This window comes from Berghia stephanieae, chromosome 5 (genome assembly GCF_034508935.2).
Source record: "Berghia stephanieae isolate SIO BIC M18660-M18661 chromosome 5, UCSD_Bste_1.3, whole genome shotgun sequence".
Classification (NCBI taxonomy): Eukaryota; Metazoa; Mollusca; class Gastropoda; order Nudibranchia; family Aeolidiidae; genus Berghia; species Berghia stephanieae.
Window position 1 is genome coordinate 77239656 of NC_088364.1, and position 23899 is coordinate 77263554.

The window sequence follows — 23899 nt, forward strand, 5'->3', positions numbered from 1 at the left end:
CAAGTGAATAATATCACTATGAATGCCACGATTTGCTGAAAAATGCCAACACCCACACACACATGTATACACCACACACAACACACACACACAAACAAACACACGCACACACACACACACACACACACACACACACACAAACATACACGCAATTAGAACATACATAAAAACACTGATCACCGCTAAATCAACAACACAACGGAAGTAATAATAATACTTGATGTCATAAATAGATGACGCAAATTGACAACTTTTTACAGTGTCAAAATTAGTTGATTTTGGGAGTCAAGTGTCGTCGTGGTACATATTTTATGATATCTGTTTGACTCACCAAACTTTCAAACTGACTTTAAATTATAAAAGGAAATCAAGTTATCTGTTTATCTATCTGTAAAAAATACATTTCTAATTTTCAAATCTTTCAGTAGAGTTGTGCGCCGTATCAATTTTTTTATTGACTCAAATAAGCACAATGTTCTCCACAATGCTATATTTTTTAAAGAAAGGATTGATCATTTGCATATCAATAAATAACATATGGTCCAACATAATATAGCAAAAATATAGGTCAGGTACTATAATATTTGGAACAATAACGCATAGCGTAATGCAATGTTCACCAAAATCGCAAATTTTTGTCAACTTCAAGGCTCAAAACGGTCAAAGATGTCGGCTGGGAATTTTTTCAAAATGTGATATATTGTGCAGATGCACTATTTCTATAAGCACATGGAAGCTTTCCTTGTATTTTGAGGTGCTTCATGGTAAAAATCACCTGCAAAGAACCTAAGTATCTCAATCTTAAGTTACAAAGGGGCATAACTCAATAAATTGTTTAAACCCCCAAAATCGACTTATATTACACTATACTGATAACAAATATAGCTTAAAATATTTGGCTTATGGCAAACTCTTAAAAGCTAATAAATTCAATGCTTTCAGTTTATTTATTTTTGAAAAAAGTGCAAAATAATGCATTAACAGTTCAATAATTGTAGACTACACACTCATTCAGATATATCAGGGTGGCGAAAAAAAATACCCAGCTCCTTTCGATTTATCATTTTGTGTGTTGGAATGTTCTCCAGTTAAAAATGGCATGTAAAAAAAGCGAGAAAGTTCAAGAAGGAGAAAGGACTTTTTGCCGAACCCGATTCTAAAAGAGGTAAAAGAATAGCAAATGGGATTAAAGGAAAGGTAATTGAATTTTTATAACAAGAATGAATATTCGTGGCTGTGTCCTGGAAAGAAAGACTCTGTCTCAGTCACAATTGATGGGGAAAAAACTAAAGTGCAAAAGCGTTTGATACTTGTTAATTTGAATGAACTACATGCTGAATGGTTTAAAGGATTACACAATATGATAATATTGGTTTATCAAAATTCTGTGAACTTAGGCCCAAATGGTATATTACTGTAGGACCAAAAGGAACGCATTCAGCTTTTGTTAGTGAAATTCATCAAAATTCAAAACTAATCATATTAGCTGTACCTCTGGATAAATTTCACTAATCTGAATAATTACATAAAATAGTGTGTAATATTGAAAATCCAGAATGTATGGTTCATCGTTGTGAAAATTCTCCTGGAACAGACAATCTTAAAGCATTTCTTAATAATCTCTTTTCTCAAAATGATCTTGATCTCAGTGATATTACAGTGGTGCATACTGACAGAGCTACTTTATTAATGCTGGAAGTTACTGTTGAAAATATTAATTAAAAACTCTGCAAAACAATTCATTAACTTACACCACATCGTTTTATTGCAAAGTCTCAAGCTGCATGTCTAAACCATGAAAAAGACACCCTGAGTCATAATACCATAGCCATAGTTCTATTAGATTTTGATGAAAGTTATTCTTTTATCATTCAAGATACTGTCCAACGACGTCATTGGGACAATACACAATTGATACCTCATCCTTTTGTTCTATTACAGGGAGAATGGAAAATTAAATTACATTAGTTTTTGTATCGCTATTGACTATTTATCACATACCATTGCAGCAGTGCACACGTTTATGTGACAGATGGTGGGACATTTGAAGTCATCTCTCCCTAGCATAAATAAAGTGATTTACTTCAGTGATGGAGCAGCATCACAATATAAAAACTACAAAAATTTTCAAATCTATGTCATCATCATGAAGATTTTGGATTGCATGCGGAATGTCACTTTTTTGCAACAATCCATGTAGAAATCGCCTTGTGATGGAATTTTTTTTTTTGTTGTTTGTTGCTTTAGGTCTCTTCCAACACAATTGAGGTTATATGAGAGACCGCTGAAACAAAAAAAACAAGCAATCTAACAAAAATAGTACAAATGTAAATCAAAATCATAACCTAAAGATATCATAAGCTAAATTATAAATAACCAAGAACAAACAGGCAGAAGATTTACAGAAAAAAAATATATCCCCTGTCAAAAATACAATCACAAACCAAAGAAGCAGAATAGGCTAGTAAAGAGAAGAAGAAACGACATCACTATCGGATCGTACACCCATGCGAACATCATAGGTATATATGATTCAAGGGTGATGCTCCCATCCAACCACCCGCTGTGATGGAATTAGGGAACTGTGAAACAGTTAGCACCTTAAACAAGTCTACAAGCTCTATATGACGACCAGATCTTATGCCCAAAACAACTTTATGAATGGTGCTCTAGCGACATACATAGCATAAGATTTGCATATGAGACTTCCTACTTCTAAAGACGTGAAAGCTAATTCTATAACTCCACTTCATGTTTTTAATTAGCACAGAGAATTCTTGGAACACAGAGCCATCATTGTTATTTTAGACCAATATCTAATAACTATCTTTTAGTAGAATTTCTGTGGATCATGGCACTAGCAATTCATTTCTTGATAGGAGTATGAGTGAGGATGTCAACCAAATTTCTTTTCGAGTAGGCATGTATGCAGCAGAGATTTATGATCAGGAATGAAAGTGAATATAGTAACTGTAGCTGACCTCTCTGAGGGAAATTCTGATGTTCTGATCAAATTCATGCATCCTGCACAGTCACATCTATATTGGCCACAAAATGAAAGAAATGCTTTCAGATTGTCTGTTGCACATTTTTCACGAAAAAGTATATAATCTGGATTTTCAATTTTACACACTATTTTATTTAATTATTCCGATTAATGAATTTATCCCTAGGAACAGCTATATATGGTTCATTTTGAATTTTGATTTATTTCACAAACACAAACTAAATGCATTCCTTATGGTCCTACAGTACCATTGGGTCTAAGTTCAAAGAATTTTGATAAACCAATATCATATTGATGGTAGATACTTTTTAAAACATTCAACATGTAGTTCATTCAAATTAACAAGTATCAAACGCTTTTGCACTTTAGTTTTTTCCCCATCAATTGTGACTGAGACACAGTCTTTCTTTCCAGGACACAGCCACAAATATTCATTGTTGTTATAAAAATTCAATTACCTTTCCTTTAATCCCATTTGCTATTCTTTTACCTCTTTTAGAATCGGGTTCGGCAAAAAGTCCTTTCTCCTTCTTGAACTTTCTCGCTTTTTTTACATGCCATTTTTAACTGGAGAACATTCCAACACACAAAATGATAAATCGAAAGGAGCTGGGTATTTTTTTTCGCCACCCTGATATATCTGAATGAGTGTGCAGCCTACTATTATTGAACTGTTAATGCATTATTTTGGACTTTTTTCAAAAATAAATAAACTGAAAGCATTGAATGTATTAGCTTTTAAGAGTTTGCCATAAGCCAAATATTTTAAGCTTTGTTTGTTATCAGTGTGGTGTAATATAAGTCGATTTTGGGGGTTTAAACAATTTATTGAGTTATGCCCCTTTGTAACTTAAGATTGAGATACTTAGGTACTTTGCAGGTGATTTTTACCACGAAGCACCTCAAAATACAAAGAAGGCTTCCATGTGCTTAAAGAAATAGTGTATCTGCACAATATATCAAATTTTGAAAAAAATCCCAGCCGACATCTTTGACCGTTTTGAGCCTTGAAGTTGACAAAAATTTGCGATTTTGGTGAACATTTCATTTCGCTATGGGTTATTGTTCAAAACATTATAGTACCAGACCCATATTTTTGCTATATTATGTTGGACTATATGTTATTTATTGATATGCAAATCATCAATGACCAAAAATGAAACATTAAAGTCATGAAAAAAAATATTGAAAAAATTCATTTTTTTGCAGAACAGCACAGTGAGCCATATTGAAGGGCAGATAACTCCAAAAGTTGATAAATATTTTCATTTTCTTTCAAATAATTCTAATCTATGCTAAAAGTTGTACAGGATTACCAAATTTTAAAGAGTTAGCTTAATTAATAAAAAAGTTATAGCCTCTCAAAAATGGACCCACGAGCAAATCTGATTTTGACGCGTTTTGAGACAAAATTTCAAAAAATTGTATAAAATTCAAATATCCATATTCTGAACTGAAAATTTAGTTTTTTTCATGTCTAATAAGTATCCTCAATTGAGCGAAGTTTGAGGAAAATCAAAAGGGGTGTGGTTCCCACCCTTGGTCCACTTGACGTGGAATGGCCCTGTTTCCCCTTCAGCCAGGGCATCTGGCCAGGACCAGGACAAAATCAAGTAATCTCATTCCAAGACAAAGACAGAAAGCAAGTTGGAAAACAGATAAAGGGGATAGAAGACACAGTAAGTACCTCCCTGCCCACTATGGGAGATCATGAACCCCACCCAGTTATAAAGTGTGAAACGGACAATAGCTTTTGGTTACTACTATTACTACTACCTTTTGGATAGGATGTTTGTCCATCGCATAGTATTTTCCACCAGATCTAACAGACCAAATAATCAGGTTTAGTGAAAAAAAAAAAAATTTTAAATTGAGTTTTTATATAGCGCAATATCCACTAAATGTGCTCAAGCGCTTTACAAGGGGTCCCTGACCAACAGCAACATTTAACATATAGGACGGGACATGACGCCTGATAGGCGGTATTACAATTTTTCAGACAAAGACAATGCTGTTAACGGCCAGGTACTTTTCCAAGGACTCAACTATGTGCCAAGCACGAGGCTTGAACCCAGGACCTTCCGATCCGAAAGCGAGTGTCATACCACTAGACCACATAGCCGCAGAAACAGATCTAACAGACCAAATAATCAGGTTTAGTAGAAGACGACGATACCTGTAGAGCTGATGTCAGGTCTGACGGTGCATTCCAAACAGCTGACATGAGTCCCGATGTTCCACGGAAGAACTCCACTTGAGTCAAGAGCACATCCATGAAGTAGAAAGACATCCCAGCAGTTGGCTCAGTACCTGCAGAACCTTCCTCCGTGTCCTCATCATCAGTTGATGTATCCTCACCTTCTCCCACTAAGGACTCTAGGCCATCTGCGTAGATTCCAAACTGAAAATGTACAATTAATTTTTTTTACAGTATTCAAATAAAAGATAGCTTATGAAGAAAAACAAAATAAAAAAAATTATGTTACAGCAAATGGGCTGGGAAAATGTAATTAAATAAATTTGGACAACGAAGTTTTAAAAGAAAGAATTAAAAAAAAAATAGAAAATCATAAACTTTATATTAAAAGAAAAAAAAAAAAAAGCAATGAAAAATAAAGAGAAGAGAAGAAAAAAACATACAAACATAGACACACACACACACACACACATACAAAATAAATAAAGAAACAAAAAAAACAACAAAAAAGCAAAACAAAAACAAACTGCAACCAACATTTATATATACATAATATATAATATATATATAAAATATATATATATATATATATATAATATATATAAATATATATATATAATATATATATTGAATCATGTTGGATACAAATATGGTACGAATAGTGCTCAAAATGTTATTATTATTGTTTAAAGGCCAGAAACATCGATTTAGACTGACTCCAACATCGTGGTAAATATTACAATAATGTAACTTAATGAAAATCAATGTTATTCAGAAGGACAAGGATTACAATAACTCAAAACCATTGACGGTTTCACATTGAAAACAGCGGTAAATAGGAGTGAACGAGGATAAAATGAAACAGAAAAGACAAACCTTTAAGAAAGGCTGCTCTATGGTTTTTCCAAGAAGATTGACAATCATGCCACTCCTTTTCATGACTCCTGAGGCAGAGTTCTCAAAGAAGAGGTTGTACGTGGCATTCAAATCTGTCATTTCTGTAGAAAAAAAAACATGGTTTGTTTTTAAGGGTTTTACAGTGCTTGCGACACATTTAGGTCATTTCACTGCCAGTAAAAAGGAAGAAAATGGGATTAGTAAAAAAAATTCTAGATTTACAATTAAAAGCATACAAGAAAAGTGAGACAAAGGGGAATGGTACAAATAGGGAACAGATTTAGATTCCAATAGCATACTATCAGAGAGCATAGTTTGAGATCACTAACTCTCAAATGCTTACATTACACATTCAAAACAACATATAAAACAATACCTAACAGAGCGATGATTTACAAGGAAAAAACATATAATTTTCAAAACTCAAAACTTTAAACTGTACATTTGAATTTTTCATTCTCAGTCAAGGACTCTGAGAAGGGAAAGGACAAAACCAAGTAATCTCATTCCGAGACAGTGATGAAGTGCAAGGTGGAAAAACTAATAAACAGAGGTGCCTAAATGAGTCAATAAAATGGAGATAAAGATAAAGGGAGTAAATCTGACTCATGAATGAACAACAGTCAGATTTACTCCCTTTATCTTTATCTCCAAGCAAGGTGGAAAACAGATATCTGGGGATAGAAGACACAGTAAGTGTCCTTCCTGCCCATCGATAAAATGGAAAATATCAAAGTGCTGTTTCATAAAATAATGACACGCTTTCTTTGAATAACGTTATATATTTGTCATGGTCATGCTCTCACATAAAAAAATTAATAAATATGAACATTTATATAGCGCATTTCCATGGATTTACCATGCTCTATGTGCTTCACAATGTTTTATTTATTTCCTGAACAGGTCATATGGAACCATATTTCCATTCCATACAGTACCAGTTGCTTGTTAGGTGTCCTTTTTGAACTAACACTCTTACAATATCTTTCACTGCCTATAGCCAGGTTGGAGTGGGGTAATGTGTGTAAAGTGCCTTACCCGAGGACTACATCATCAGGATCAGAATTTTCCAATATCACTGTCATCCATCCAGTCAACGACCATGCTTAATTATTCTTGACTTTTATTACAAGACAAGACACCGCACAGCTGAGCTACCAAGCCATAGACACACACAAACACACACACACAAACACACACACACAAACACAGAGAAAAATAAAAACAACCCAACATAAATGCTATTTATAATTATCTGGGTTAAGGACAACAAGAAAAGTGGAGATCATGGTGACACAGGAAGTAAAAGCTTCTCAACTATTTTTATTTTCTGCAATTACATACACACACACACACACACACACACAGAGAGAGAGAGAGAGAGAGAGAGAGAGAGAGAGAGAGAGAGGAGAGGGAGGGAGAGAGAGAGAGAGAGAGAGAGAGAGAGAGAGAGAGAAGAGAGAGAGAGAGAGAGAGAGAGAGAGAGAGAGGGGGGGAGAGGGAGAGGGAGAGAGAAGAGAGAGAGAGAGAGAGAGGGAGGAGAGAGAGGGAGAGAGAGAGAGAGAGAGAGAAGAGAGAGAGAGAGAGAGAGAGAGGGGGGGGGAGAGAGAGAGAGAGAGAGAGAGAGAGAGAGAGAGAGAGAGAGAGAGGGGGGGGGAGAGGAGAGGGAGAGAGAGAGAGAGAGAGAGAGAGAGGGAGAGGGAGAGGGAGAGAGAGAGAGAGTAAACAAAACAACAATTACAAGGCCCTTCAAATGATTGATTACAACTAGCAGAAGTTGGATAAGAATAATGAAAATGCATTGAAGTCATAGCTCCATTCGATTTCATGTAACAATCAGATTATGTGCGGCTATGTCTTGTGGTATGACACTCACTTTCGGATCGGAAAGTCCTGGGTTCGAGCCTCGCTCGGCGCATAGTTGAGTCCTTGGAAAAGGCTCTTTACTCACATTCTCTCACCGTACTCAGATGTAAAATGAGTACCTACTGTTAAACAGTGTTGTCTCTGTCTGAAAAAAAATTGCAATATCGCCTGACAGGCGAGATGTCTCGTTCTACATGTTACGCATTGCTGTTGGTCAGGGACCCCTTGTAAACATTAACTTACTCAACCCTAATACCAACTGTATCCATAGTTTACCCAGGTTACTTTCAGCCCATGCCTATTTTATTATATTTTTCTGAAACAAATTATAGGCGTAGTATCAAAGCTAATGATTTATAGATTTTGCATGTTAATGGTAGTTGAATAAAACTATCTATGTATATACTCATTTTAAAATCATTTTTTCCAATTTTGAAAAGTAGCAAAAATCTCTAGGATTGAAGGAATTAAGTGGATATTGCGCTATATAAAAGCTCACATTATTATACGTCAACACGAGACAACAGACTTCAAAGACTTACTAGCAAGATAACTTGATATAACACTAGATTTTCCTTTCTGAGAATGGATGTTGTAATTATTCAGTCTGCTGTCTCTAGCAATGGCTTGAAGATGCTCACTGGAGAATAGATTCAAATTCAAATTCAAATGTTTATTTTAGGTCACTGGACAATAGTCTGAACAAATTAGTTTAACAATTATAATTATATAGGGATAACATGTTTATGTAATCGTTTATAGCTTAAAAAACAATCAATCAATAATAATAATAATAATAATAATAATAATAATAATAATAATAATAATAATAATAATAATAATAATAATAATAATAATAATAATAATAATAATAAAAATAATAATGAAAAATATTATTACTACTACTACTAGTACTACTATTACTATTATTACTGCTACTGCTACTACTACTACTACTACTACTACTACTACTATTATGCGGCTATGTGGTCTTGTGGTATGACACTCGCTTTCAGATCGGAAGGTCCTGGGTTCGAGCCTCGCACTCGACGCATAGTTGAGTCCTTGGAAAAGGCTCTTTACTCACATTCTCTCACCGTACTCAGGTGTAAAATGAGTACCTGGCCGTTAACAGTGTTGTCTTTGTCTGAAAAATTGTAATATCGCCTAACAGGCGTCACGTCCCATACTACATGTTAAATGTTGCTGTTGACCAAGGACCCCACCCCTTGTAAAGCGCTTTGAGCACATTTATTTTCAATAAATCTGAATAAGAAAAATGTATTTTGTGGTGCAACAAATGTGACGATTAAGGAGAAGATTAATAGGGAACAGTAGTGTAATGTCAAAATACTGGTTCCAATCTCTTTGGAAATGTGAAACCAGTCCTCGGTGCAACTGATTTTCTGGTTTCAGAGCGATGGTATCTTATTTTCTAGCCTAAATAAATGCTGGTCATCAATGAAGATCATCCATAAATAAATGGAAAATTATGAAGCGCATTGAACATAGTAAATCTGTGGAAATGGGAGTTTATAAAAATTCATATTTTTTCTATTTTTATCTTATTAAATTTATAAGCAATAAAAGCTGAATAAGATGTCAAGAGAGGGTGAAAGTGAATGGGACTAAAATGATGAGAAAAAGATAACGCTATTATAAAGATATTTACCTAACTAAACGATTGTGATTAGCTGCATCCTTTAGGGCTCTTAAAATGTAAGTAGAGAATTCCGGGTTGGTTTGGTCTGAGGCAACGAGAAGTGCGTTTTGTATGAGATTCTGGGACGGCTTGTGTTGAAGCAGCATCTCAAGGGCTGCCACTCGTACACTGCTGTCGTAGGATGATTTGTTCTGGTTGAATATTCTTTTCAAAATGTCTTTTACCTGTTCGAGTATGGAAAATCATTGTAATATAAGTTATATTAAAAAACGAAAAAAAAAAAAACCCAAACAAATGTGAGTTTTTACACAGTGCAATATCCACTAAACATGCTCAAAGTGCTTTACAACGGGGTTCCTAGCCAATAGTAACACACGAGACATGACGCCTGTAAGGTGATATTACAATTTTTACATGCCTCACAACAAACAATACTTAAGAAATTGACTCCATTCTATGAACTATGAAGATCAAATCTAAAACCTTACCCTATGATAAGAAAATAATGGTAGACATTGGTTTCAAATTGGTGCGTTACAAAAAAAGTCTGTTAATCAAACAACATTTAATTTTTTAAAACAAGAAACATTTTGATTTCCATGACAATTATATCATTTGTATATCACCTGACGATTGATATATCGAGATGGGATTCTTCGTAGACAGGTGATAGTGGTGGAAGTCAACATGGGACTTCCTGGAGACTGCAAAAAGGAAGTGATGACAGGTAAGGTAGCAGGTAGACCAGCGTTGCCCAAGGCTCTCAGGTACATCAATTTGCACGATTCTTCTTTGCAGTCTGACAATCTGTCTACGATCAAGTTTTTAAATTCCTCAACAACCTGAGAAGAAGACAAAAAATTGATATTGAATAGAATTATTACGATGGAATGAAAAAATCCTATAAAATGTCTCAGTGATTCTTAGAAGAGATAGGAATACAAATTATACACGGATGCTTTATGTGTCATTCCACATGAATTGGATCGGTAATAGATAATTATATGCTTAAAGGTTAAATGATGCTCTCAAAAATGTAATCTATATCTACTTCTGATCAGAGGAAGGTGCTGATTTGTTTTCAAACATGAAAATAAGATAATTGAAAGCAAGCTGTCATGATGAATAAAAATAAGTTGTGGTCAAAAATTATCAAAATTTAGCACATTTTTAATGGCAATTCTTACGCCTTTTTGTTCTGTAGCAAATACCCCATTTTACGGATTGATTAAGTATTGACATCTCAATCCTATAAAACAGAAACTGACTTTTGAAAAGGAACAAAACTGAAATACAGTTGAAATGAATCTATAAAACTGGACCAAGATGCACCTGAGCTTAAAACAAAGTGACCCAATCAAACTTTTACACAAAAAAGACCAGGTCACAATTCTTGAAGAAGAAGAAGAAGAAGAAGAAGAAGAAGAAGAAGAAGAAGAAGAAGAAGAAGAAGAAGAAGAAGAAGAAGAAGAAGAAGAAGAAGAAGAAGAAGAAGAAGAAGAAGAAGAAGAAAAGAAGAAGAAGAAAAGAAGAAGAAGAAGAAGAAGAAGAAGAAGAAGAGAAGAAGAAGAAGAAGAAGAAGAAGAAGAAGAAGAAGAAGAAGAAGAAGAAGAAGAAGAAGAAGAAGAAGAAGAAGAAGAAGAAGAAGAAGAAGAAGAAGAAGAAGAAGAAGAGAAGAAGAGAAGAAGAAGAGAGAAGAAGAAGAAGAAGAAGAAGAAGAAGAAGAAGAAGAAGAAGAAGAAGAAGAAGAAGAAGAAGAAGAAGAAGAAGAAGAAGAAGAAGAAGAAGAAGAAGAAGAAGAAGAAGAAGAAGAAGAAGAAGAAGAAGAAGAAGAAGAAAAAGAAGAAGAAAGAAGAAGAAGAAGAAGACGAAGAAGAAGAGGAAGAAGAAGAAGAAGAAGAAGAAGAAGAAAAGAAGAAGAAGAAGAAGAAGAAGAAGAAGAAGAAGAAGAAGAAGAAGAAGAAGAAGAAGAAGAAGACAAGAAGAAGAGAAGAAGAAGAAGAAAGAAGAAGAAGAAGAAGAAGAAGAAGAAGAAGAAGAAGAAGAAGAAGAAGAAGAAGAAGAAGAAGAAGAAGAAGAAGAAGAAGAAGAAGAAGAAGAAGAAGAAGAAGAAGAAGAAGAAGAAGAAGAAAGAGAAGAAAGAAGAAGAAGAAGAAGAAGAAGAAGAAGAAGAAGAAGAAGAAGAAGAAGAAGAAGAAGAAGAAGAAGAAGAAGAAGAAGAAGCAGAAAAAGGAGAAGAATAAGAAAAGAAGAATCTATGAGACCTAAGTAAAAAATGTAAAAATAAACTGTGTAGAAGACTTGCAAAGATATGGAGAAATACTCACTGGCTGTCCACATTTCTCTGTGTCCTGACAGAATGTGTTGATAATGGCACCAAGAGACAGGAGCAGGGACTCACGAAGACTATCACTGGGAATGGGTTTCTTCAGCACTGACTGGGAAAGGTGAAACGAGGAAGACAAATCTAAGCTTTAAATTGATCATCACTCATCATTTATAATGTTCATTTGTTACAAAAAAAATATTTAAAAAAACGAAAGAACAACAACAACAAAAAATTAAACAAAAGAAAGAAAGAAAGAAAGAAAGAAAGAAAGAAGAAAGAAAGAAAGAAAGAAAGAAAGAAAGAAAGGAAAGAACCCCCTCCCCCAAAAAACAAACAAACAAACCAACAAAAAATAACGACAAATATCAAAACTAACAAAAAAAAAACCCCAAAAAACAACCTTCAAAGATATCTCATGAAAAATGTAAAACAATTATAATCCAGAATACCGTCACAATACAATTTGACAAACCAAAAAATATAGACTGCAAGAAGAACCTTAACTCACTGAACCCTATCACCGATTATATCCGTATTTTACCCTTGTTACTTTTACCTCTGGTATAGCTGTACTTGTCCCATGCCTATTTATTACATTTTTCTGAGACAAATTATAGGCGTAGTATCAAAGCTAATGTTTTCAATTTTTGCATGTTAAGGGCAGTTGAATAAAACTATCTATGTACATGCTCATTTTTAATACATTTTTTTCCCAATTTTGAAAAGAAGCAAAAATCTCTAGGATTGAGTGAGTTAAACGCTCTTAAATTTATACATTTGTAGTTCACCATCTTACCAGTAAATCTGAGATGAGCAAAACCGAAGGATGAGAAGAATAAGTAGAGGCAAAGAGAAATCTTTGAGGATGGCCAGAAGGTTCCTGACTGTCAAAATCCAGCATGTCTAGGATTGCCTCCCTTGCTGCTTCTGTCTGGGCTGCTGATGCGACATCTATGAGTTGCGATCTGGACAAGATTTAAAATTTAAAAAAATGAAATCTATTAACAAATTTCACAAATTCAACCTTAGAGGGAAGTTTTAATTCAGGGTCTAAACCCTGATAAGAAAAACAAAAACACAAAAACAAAAGAACACCCCCTCCCCCCCCCTCCCCCCCAAAAAAAAAAAAAAAAATATAATAAAAACCCCAACCAGAACCAAAGATATACAAAAAAAAAGAACAACCAGAAAAAAAACAACCCAATTAACCCATAACAAAACAACCCCCCACCCCCACTAGATAACAAAGACATCAACATTGGAAAAGAGCAGCAAAATGAGCAAAAGAAAACTAAGTTTCATGCTCTAGAAAAAACAAATCAATGAGCTTAGAGTTGGGCTCAAATCAGCCATCTAATCCCAATCCTTTTATGGATGGATACAAACAAGACAGTGACACCTGACACCATATCTATGACCACCGTATCATCCCAATAAAAAGACAAAAATCAAGAAGTAACTCTATGTTACCCGAGTCAGAGAGCATTCAGAGTCCATACTTGGAGAGAATGGGACAGCTACAATATCAATAATGACGGCAACGCAGCCCAATGGAAAACCACCCATGTGGAGCAAAACCATCCAGAAGAGAGTGGGTGACACTCAACCGGGCAAGAGCTAAAGTGGGGAAGACCAGGCAGAACATGTTAAAGTGGCGACTTTCAACAGACAGTCAGGGTATGTGCAGACACCCAATGCAGTCCATGGAACATATTCTCTTGGAATGTAACTTGGGACTGATGTGCACTGACACTGACTTAAGAACCTGCAGCCCAGAGGCTATGAAATGGATCTAACGCTGATGTAAAACGATATGATGATGATGATCTAATCCCAAGGTCCAAAGAGTGTGAACATCTCACTTCAATGTGTTTTGATTGTTTTTATAAAAGGAGGAGAAAAAGATAAATAAAGAGGGTGCAATGCTCCAACAAAGAAAAAAAAAACAAACAAACATCAAAACTCACATAAAACAACTATTGATTAACCGAAAAAAGAATAATTACACCATAGAAATATCAAAAACAATTATTCAATATTTTGAATTGGACGTAACACAACTCGAAGCACTTTCCTATCAATAAAACAGGAAGACCATTTCAAAGGCTATAGAATTAGTCTATTGGTGTTTGCAACACTGTTGACTTATACATAAGTAGTTCTTCAGAGCCATTAGGCCCATGAAGAAGTTTATCCCAATTTCTGTAAAGTAAAAAAAACAAACGGAGAGCAACAATTGCTGGCTACCCTTTGGACAGGATGTTAATAAATTGCATAGAAAATTGTTGGATAAGAAAAAACAAAAACAAAAGAGCACCCCCCCCCCCCCTCCCTACAAAACAAAAAACAAATCAAAAACAAACAAACCCATTACAAAATAAAAACATCAATATCTAACAGACCAAACAACCCTACATACAAACAACAGAGATAACGACAACAAAGAATCGTTAAAGAAAAAGATAACAAAACAAAATAATAATTGTGAAAACATGCGATTTATCAGGATCTATTGACTTGTTGCTTTGATCTAAAAAGGTGCTACTTACACAATGTAGTAACTATCTCCACTTGACAACAATTCGGCTACAGTTTTCTTGCCAGATGTTCTAAATGATTTCAGTAATTTAATAAATGCTTTGGCTGATTTTACAGTTGCAAGGTTCTCAGGCAGAAGGTCGTCATTGAATTTTTTGGCCAAATCTTTGGGCTAGAAATACAGAATAGAGATTATATGGATTGGATATAGTTTATTTTTGTTTTTAAGGGTTTTACAGTGCTTGCAACACATTAGGTCATAATCAGCATAATCTGTAAAAAGAAGGAAAATGGGATAGTCAAAAAGTTCTAGAATTACAATTAAAGCACCCAAGAAAAAGTAAGACAAATGGGAATTGGTGTAGATGTAGATTCCAAGAGTATATCATCGATTAAGTTAGTTTGAGACTCATCCAGACACCAGCACAGGATCCCACTGAGAGGAACACACTCAAATGTTTACGAGATATGTTCAAAACAAAAAAAAACAACTATCGGTACATACTTGACTGTTTCACTCTCATCCAAGGACTTTGGCAAGAGCCAAAACAACACCAAGTCATCCCATTTCAAGACAAGGACAGGAAGCAAATCAGAAAATGGATATAGGGGGATAGAAGACACAGCAAGTGACCTCCTGCTCACCATGGGAAGTCAAAAGATTTCACCCAGTGGGTAAAATTTTAATTCTGATCTTGAGCTCAGGTTCGAGTTATTACATCTTCTCAATTTCTTATCAATTGCAAAAACATAATTTAAAAATAAATAAAATTCCCTTTATTCATCCCCGCAGGGGAAATTTGTCTTTAGGGTTTATTCCAAGAAAAGACTGGAAGAACCTAGGCATCAGCCTCAAAGCCACACCGTGAAGTGATGCTCAAATCCACACAGTCTGGCAGGTTGTTGATTTTATCACTTTCCGGGTATGAAGCAAAGACCGCATTGCTGAGCCACATTAATATTAACATATTCAAATTTAAAACAAAAGATAGGACATCACATGATAAATCAGATACACCAAATTCATTTTCTGCTTAACATAACACAATTTCGTTGAAAGGAGCTGTTTCTCATAACATTGAGTTTTAAAAAATCTCAAAAAAACTATAACACCCCCCCTCACCTCCCTGCAAAAATAAAAAAACCAAACCAAACCGGGATTACATTTCCCTCATCTAACTAAAGTTCTTGTTAGGTTTGTGCTCATAGAATCAAAATTCCACAATATTTGTAAACGGACTAAAAATGTTCGGCATATATTCAATAAGTAAATAAAATTTCCAAGATGAGGAAAGTGGAAAACTTACAGACTGACATTTGTCAGAAGTACACTGTTGTATTTCTTCCTCGCTTGGGAGAAGTGACAAAGTTGGCTCTGATCCCAGTTCTAATGACAGTCAAACAAATGAGAAAAAGAACAATGCAATAAGTTAATTTTATTTCTTCACTTTAAACGTTATCTGTACGAAATCTTACTATTCAAATATGAAGTCTTACAACATGACAGTCAGAGTAAACATAAAACATCCAAAGTGAGATTGTGAGAAATAATATGCTGCTGGAGGTCAAAATTGGCATAACCGACCAACTTTATAAAGCCATGAGGACCAACTTTATAAAGCCACAAGGACCAACTTTATAAAGCCATGAGGACCAACTTTATAAAGCCATGAGGACCAACTTTATAAAGCCAAGAGGACCAACTTTATAAAGCCATGAGGTAAAAATAGGTTGTTTCTTTTTTTAAAGTTTTCTTTTGAGGCCAAAAACATTTGGTTTTTCATTTAATATTACATCGAATACTTATTGAAATCTACATGGAAAATCCAATTTAATCAGTTTTATTAATAACTCAAATAAGGTAAAAGTGTTCTGTTATAACGAAATCCATATGTTGAGAAGAATTTTATACAGGAAACTTTAAAAATCAACAGAGGTTATTCAGTGAATCTATAATGGCACAATGTTGAAAACAGCCTTCATAAAATCATAGCCTGACACTGACTGAAAAGTTATATCACAACACAAGGCGACGACCACCAAGAGAGAGAATGCTCAAGACTTCAACCAATGAGATCATTTATTTCTTTAAGCACTACTACTAAAAACAACTCACTTTTCACTTTCTTTTGTTGATCGTAGCCTTTTATTATGACATAATTATTAGGGTAGTGTCAGGCAATGAATGAATGGGGACAATCTATAGCCGTTGTTCATGTGCTCGAGTCAATGGTCACATTGTAAAATGTGCTAAAAATGACCTACATAATAAAGCATGTTCACAGTTTTTGAAATATCCAGCATCACAATACGTAATTTTGTTCAGCTCGACTCAAGGGTAAGTCTGCAACTGTCGTAAGCAAAGCAGCTTGTTCACATAATTTATTGATAAATATCCATTTGTTGGACAGCAACAAATCATGTGATCATTGACTCAGTTCGACTAAACATCTGAATATGGGTTACTCCCTTTGGGCTATGTATGGTTTAACACAATTGACGTTTGTGAGTCTTTGGGGGTTATACCTTTAGTTATAAGGACCAGGGCATCATCCAAACTAGAGGCTTGGGAAGATGCTGTGGACGTTGACAACAACTGAAGGTCTTGTCTGAATGAATAGAAAATACAATGTGAATGTTGATGGTTTGCAAGGTAACAGTGGTGTAAATTTTGATGGTCTTCAAGACAACAATAACATTTTCTTTAATCAAACAGTTTTGTGCAAATGGCTAATATACATGAAAAACCACCTGTTCATCTTTAAATCTGTAATTTTCAAAGCTCACTCAACAAGCAGTGGTTTGGTGAGTAATCATAAATAAACTGCTCTGGAGTAATCTGAATACAAAATCATACCCAACAAAGATTAAAAGAAAGAACAGTTGGTTATTATTATTACTATTATTATCATTATTACTATCATTGTTTGCCTTGCTTTATTACTGGTTTACTTACTTGATTTGTTGATGAAAATATTATATTCTTGTATGAGTTATATTGGCAATTGCCTAAAATAAACTTTTGAAACTTGAAACTTGTATCATTAAATGGCACATCCTGGGGGTAAATGCAACTCTAAGCACTTTTCAATATATTTTTTGTCTCCTGACGTTGATGTTAGGTGTTGGTTCAATTTTTGGACAAAGACAACTCTGCCTCATAACATGGAGACTTCAACATTTAACGTCCATCTCTGACAAGATGCGGAAAATGAGTGCAGAAGCATTTCCAAAAGACCTACAGTAGATATGCCTAGTCACCGGCTTGAACCCTTGCAGGTACTTAATATAGATAATGTCGTAATCGTAACGCTACCAGAGCTCCCAATACATAAATAACACCAGTAAAACCAGATCAGACAATCTTTTAAAAAATCTTGGATTGTCAGTAAAAAATCAGGATTTCTGAGCTACAATATATTTGAGAAATAGGAACGTTACTCTTTTGAAATGATTGAGTGTCAACCTTGACCATTAAAATGAGATGAGATAATAATAGTTTAAAGTCTTTGTTAAGAAATTGTATGGAAATATACCGCAAACATTTAATAATCCTTGTATTAGTCATTTTAACCATGCTAATTTATAATAAAGGAATAAAAGCAAAGAAGAATATGGGATTTTTTTTAAAAACCTGTCGGTTATTTTCTAACCCCCCCCCCCCCCCAAATATGGGACAGTCCAGTTTTAAATTAAATAAGAGTCGATAGCTCCTCTCTAAACAACAGCAACAATCCTGCTTTACTTTGAAAACCCTGTTGGTTATTTTCTAACCACCCCCAAATATGGGACAGTCCAGTTTTAAATTAAATAAGAGTCGATAGCTCCTCTCTAAACAACAGCAACAATCCTGCTTTACTTTGAAAAAGAAATAAACATTAAATTTAACATCAAATATTGATCGATTAAAATGCCCCTCATCTTGACAGAAAACTCTCAAACCTAGAATTTCCATGAAGTCACAGGTTTGAGAGCTTTGAATAAGCCGAAGGTCATTATAATCAATCGACTTTTAAAGGACAAGTTTTCTGGCCAAGATTTTTTAAATGTGTTTTTTCTTTAATTTTCAGAGTACGGCAGAATATATTAGAAAACAAAATAAATTCTAGTCGCAACTTACGTGGAAGTGAGGCCTCCATTGAGTGCAGTCCTGACATTGAGGTAGGTAATGACACGCTGATAACCTTTGACTGCGTTAATGACCTCATTCTTCAGTGTGTAGCTTTGGGTTGATTTAGTGTACACAGAAACTCCAAGGGCCTGAAATTAAAAGTTGTAAAAAACAAATTCAAAATGACAAATTATGGAGCAAGCATGGGTTGAAGATTTAAATGGATGGTTGGTGGATCAAACCTCTGAAGTCCTGATTTTCACGATCGGCAGATCAAAACTCTGCAGTCTACCATATGAGGAGGCTTCGTATGGGAACAAAACAGACAATGGACAATGACTGCAACCACCATTGAGTACAGACGATACAAGTTATTTTTCATTATATTTTATTTGTTTTCCGAGTTTATTTGTGTATTGTTAAGCTGACGATGGGTTTGAACCCAAAAGTCCATTGTCTGTTTTGTTCCCATACGAAGCCTCTCCATTTCCACTCTTTCGTTAGTATTTTACGATCACCGGCTTCAGGCAGCCTCTACTGTTTTCTACTTTTCAAGTCTCCATATGAGGTTTGCGCACCATGTTTTATCTAATTTTGGGTGGATCAGACATCTGATGAAAATTAAATAAAACACGATGCGCAAAACTCATATGCAGATTTTAGAGTTTTGATCCACTGATCGTGAAAATCGAGACTTCAGAGGTTTGATGCGCTGACCATCGAAATCTGAAATGGTGTGTGTGAAACAGGCCCAACAGAGGATTGAACCTAAGGCCTCTTGACCACCTGTCTGACTGGCAATCATGAGGTCTGAGGTTCAATCCCCAGTAGATTTTAAAAAAACTAATTCAAAAGCAATTCTGACATATACTCTACAAATAAGTATTTGTGAAAATTCACATCAGGTCAACAGATTAACAAGTTAGAAATCCAAGTTAGAAAATGTCAGGATTTATAGTTTAATGACCTAAAAAAAAAAAAAAACAGTTGGTAAATCACAGGTAAAAACAGGAATTGGCAGCTCTGTGATAAAATACAATAAAGAATACAAATAAAGAAGCAAAAATCACTTATCTCCATTACAGACCGATTTCTTCCGATTACAGACATAGAAGTACATAATTACCTTATTGGCCGTTGAGAAGTCCTTGGCGATTTCTATATTTTTGCAATTCGTCTTGGTCCTCTCCACAGTTCCTGCCTCATGTATTGAATATCTCACATCACATTCACCTGACACATCAATCTATTTACAAAAAAATTATTAAATAAACTTATTTAAAAAAAAAAAATAAATAATAAATATAGACGTCTATAAATAAATAAATAAACAGGAAAAAATAAGTAACAAAAGAAAAATTGAAAAAATAAAAAAGAAAAAAGTAAAATTTTCATTTTGGAACCCTACCTAAATCTCTAATGAATGTACAAAGTTACGTCAATTCAATCTTTAAAAAAAATCTTACATAGTTTTTATACAGCATAATATCCATTAAACGTGCTCAAAGTACTTTACTAGGGATACCAAATCCAACACCAACATGTAAGGTAATATGACATAATGCCTTGTGAATAGTAGGAATTCCTTCGAAGTTTATCCCAGTTTCTATAGCATTAAGCAGGCAATAGCAATAGCTTGCTACCCTTTGGACAAGATGCTAGTCTATTGCAAAGTATTTTTCAACAGATCTAACAGACCCAGCCATCCTCCAATAATCACTGCTGGGTGAGCAGGGGGGTTCATTAAAAAAAACTCGACCGCACATGGGGTTTGATCTCAGTCCCTTTGTTTGTGAAGTGAGTGCTCTACCAAATGAGCTGTTGGGACCCCCAATACCTGTGGGCACTAAAACGACGCTGTCGTCACCCAAGTTATCATTTTACACCCGGTACAGCGAAAAAATGAGGGTGAAGAGGCTTTCCCAAGAACTCAACTTTAAGCAGTGGGACTCGAACCATGAAAACTACAGGTCAGAAGTTGAGTGCCTTACCACTGAAGCATATAATGCTGAAATCCTATAATGTCTCTGATAACTCTGAAACATCAGACTCAGTTTAAATTACAAATTAAATTGGCTTAAACACCCCCCCCCCCCACACACACACACAGCACAAACATGTCTTGCTTCTCATACCAGACACAAAAATCATATCAGATAGATTTTAAGTAAAATATAGCTGTATGGATAATCTATCTAAAAAGAGTCTGTTTCATAGCAAAATACAGCTGTACAAATGACCAATATCAAAGGGAATCTGTTTCATTGCGAAATATAGCTGTATAAAAATATATATCTCAAAAAGAGTCGTGTTTAATCGTGAAATATAACTGTACAAATAATCTATCCTTAAAAGAGTCTATTTCATAGCAAACTATAACTGTAAAAGTAATTTATCTTAAAAAGTCTTAAAAAGATCTCTTCCAATGTGAAATATAGTTGTACAAATATCTATCTTAAAAAGAATCTGTTTCATCTACATATATAGATTACATATATATATATATATATATATATATATATATATAATATATATATTATATATATATATATATATATATATATATAAATGTAAATTTTCACTCACATTATTCTTGCCAAGACGATTCGTTTCAGTGTTCCCACCTCATCAGTCGGCATAATCCATTTGTAAGAAAAAAAAAACGATATGATATGATTTTTTTTTTTTTTTTTTTTCTTACAAATGGATTATGCCGACTGATGAGGTGGGAACACTGAAACGAATCGTCTTGGCAAGAATAATGTGAGTGAAAATTTACATTTATATATTAGCTCTAACCACCATTATCGAGCACTTTCGTACCTACAAGTACCCACCAACACTCATAAAATATATATATATATATATATATATATATATATATATATATATATATATATATATATATATATATATATATAATATATAATTACTAGTATTCTATAAAAGTATTTTTCGATTTTACATTGCCGTATTGATACATTTTTCCTGATATTCAAAGTTGTGTAAAACTGTCTGTGACTGATACAATGCAAGCTATATGAGACTATGTAATTATAAACTATTGTATAAGGCATTTAAAGGATAATTCCTATTAAGCCTTTTGTAGGATAAAATAAGATAAGATATAGAATTTTCAATTCAAAAAACCTCGCCCATTCTTTACCTCAGTTCTCTTTCCCTCCTGATTCTGTACTTGGAACAACGAGATGATTCCTTTTTTAACATTGCGGCTAAAAGTGCTGTCTGAAGCAGCAAACCTCAAACTCCCGACCACATCTCCTGTGAGTTCAAAGTATGCTGGCGTTAAAATACTGCCTGTCAAGGGACGACCGTTGACATCTGGCCTCACCACACTGGAAACGTGTGCTTCGGTTATCTGAGAAAAATAAAGAATTAAATTTTTAAAAAGTTAATATAAAGTATATAAAACACTGACCAAAATAAAAAGTAAATTTAATGATGATAATAATGATGATGATTATGAGGATAATAATGATAATAATAATAATAATAATAATAATAATAATAATAATAGTAATAATATAATAATAATAATAGTAATAATAATAATAATAATAATAATAATAATAATAATAATAATAATAATAATAATAATAATAATAATAATAATAATAATAATAATAATAATACCCATGATAGCTCAGCGGCACAATACAATCTCAACCGTCATTCACCAAATTTACTCAACAGTATGATTCTATGATTCGTCTACTTATTTATGGTAGATTACGATAAAAAAAAAAAACAACAAAAAAACAAACAAACAAGCAAAACAAAAACAACCCCCACCAATACATAAAACAAAAACTAACAAACAAACAAACAAACAAACAAAAGAAAATGAATACCCCCCCCCCACCAATAAAAAAAAAAAACATTTCACGTCTTCTGCTCCCTCTCCTCCCCTCCTCCTTCTTATCATTATTTATGATTTCCATGAAAACCTAAAAACAATCAATTTTTTAAATTGTGTTATGTTAGGTGATTATATGAAACAAGGGTTATTCTGAGTCATGAGTATACCGTGGTTAAAATCAGTCCATAAATATTGAGAGATAGTGAGAAATAAATAGTGAACAAAAAAGAGAAAATGATAAATATATATATGAAAAATAAAAATAAAAGTAATTGGGAATATCATAATACAATAAACATAACTGAAGTAGGGAACCATGAAAGATTTTGACCACTGAAAAAAGAAGATATCGGGAACTCAAGTATTCAAATATAAAAAAAAAAGACCCTATAAAATAACCATGAAGATTTGTACCACCAAAAAGCCCCGAAAAAACCCCCAAACATATAAATAAATAATAAAAAAAAATAAACAAAATAAAACAGACCCTCCCCCCCCCCTTTCCCAAATAATACAAATCAAAACAAATTTTAAAAAAAAAACCCAATAAAAAACGGCTTCCATATGGTGTGCGATTAAGCGGAGCGATTATATAAAGAAAAAAAATCCGTTTTTCGGGAATGTGTAGCGTATAAGCTGAGTGTGCGATTAAGCGGAGTGAACTGTAATATCCACTTGAGCTCAACTGCTTAAAAGGGGTCCGTTGCTACCAATAACGAAATACTAGAAATGTAAAATGAGATACTTAAGTTATTTTTGTTTGGGTTGGGGGGGGGGGGGAAGAGTGGTGGCAAAAAAACAATGATATGGCTGCCCATGTCCTCATTATTTTACACCTGAGTACTGTTAGATAAGGTGAGTAAAGAGCCATCTTTTAGGATTGACCTTTGCGCGGGACTTGAACCTAGGACCTGCAGATCAGAAGACGAGTGTCATAGCAAAAGACAACAAAGCCAAACGAAGTTTCATCGTTTTCATTCAAAGCGTCCTCTTTTCTTTCTTTCTCTTTCTCTCAACCATACATTTCAGAGACAACAAAACAACATTTATTTTAACTCTATAGTGAACTCATCCATACATTTCAGAGACAACAAAACAACATTTATTTTAACTCTATAGTGAACTCATCCATACATTTCAGAGACAACTGAACAACACCAATTAATCTTAACTCTATGGATAGTTCGAAGATGACGTCACTCGGGTCTTTGTTATTGTTTTTTGCCATCCGCGTTTATGAGTAATGCTCACTGAACTGTATTAACCCATTATAAACGTTCATGGATATACACAGTTTTGTGTGTTGGTCCGTTATACTTCCGGATGGCAATGTTATGGGCTTCTTAGCCAAGCGCATACTATCTATACTGAACTCAACAATATTATAGATAGTATGCGCTTGGCTAAGAAG

General features: G+C 34.1%; 1 protein-coding gene across 2 annotated transcripts in view; it reads right to left on the reverse strand.

Moving 5' to 3' along the window:
- LOC144973640 (microsomal triglyceride transfer protein large subunit-like) overlaps nt 1–23899 on the reverse strand; it is a 51736-nt gene that overhangs the window by 12769 nt on the left and 15068 nt on the right. For both annotated transcript variants that reach the window (XM_078916341.1, XM_078916342.1), the window contains exons 4-16: nt 21775–21987; nt 19735–19854; nt 18618–18757; nt 17024–17106; nt 15805–15884; nt 14509–14669; nt 12756–12924; nt 11958–12068; nt 10257–10472; nt 9640–9854; nt 8510–8607; nt 6081–6202; nt 5184–5408 (exon numbers count right to left, since the gene is read on the reverse strand). In XM_078916341.1, coding sequence (XP_078772467.1) covers nt 5184–5408; nt 6081–6202; nt 8510–8607; nt 9640–9854; nt 10257–10472; nt 11958–12068; nt 12756–12924; nt 14509–14669; nt 15805–15884; nt 17024–17106; nt 18618–18757; nt 19735–19854; nt 21775–21987 — 1953 coding nt within the window. The remainder of the gene's footprint in view (nt 1–5183; nt 5409–6080; nt 6203–8509; nt 8608–9639; nt 9855–10256; nt 10473–11957; nt 12069–12755; nt 12925–14508; nt 14670–15804; nt 15885–17023; nt 17107–18617; nt 18758–19734; nt 19855–21774; nt 21988–23899) is intronic.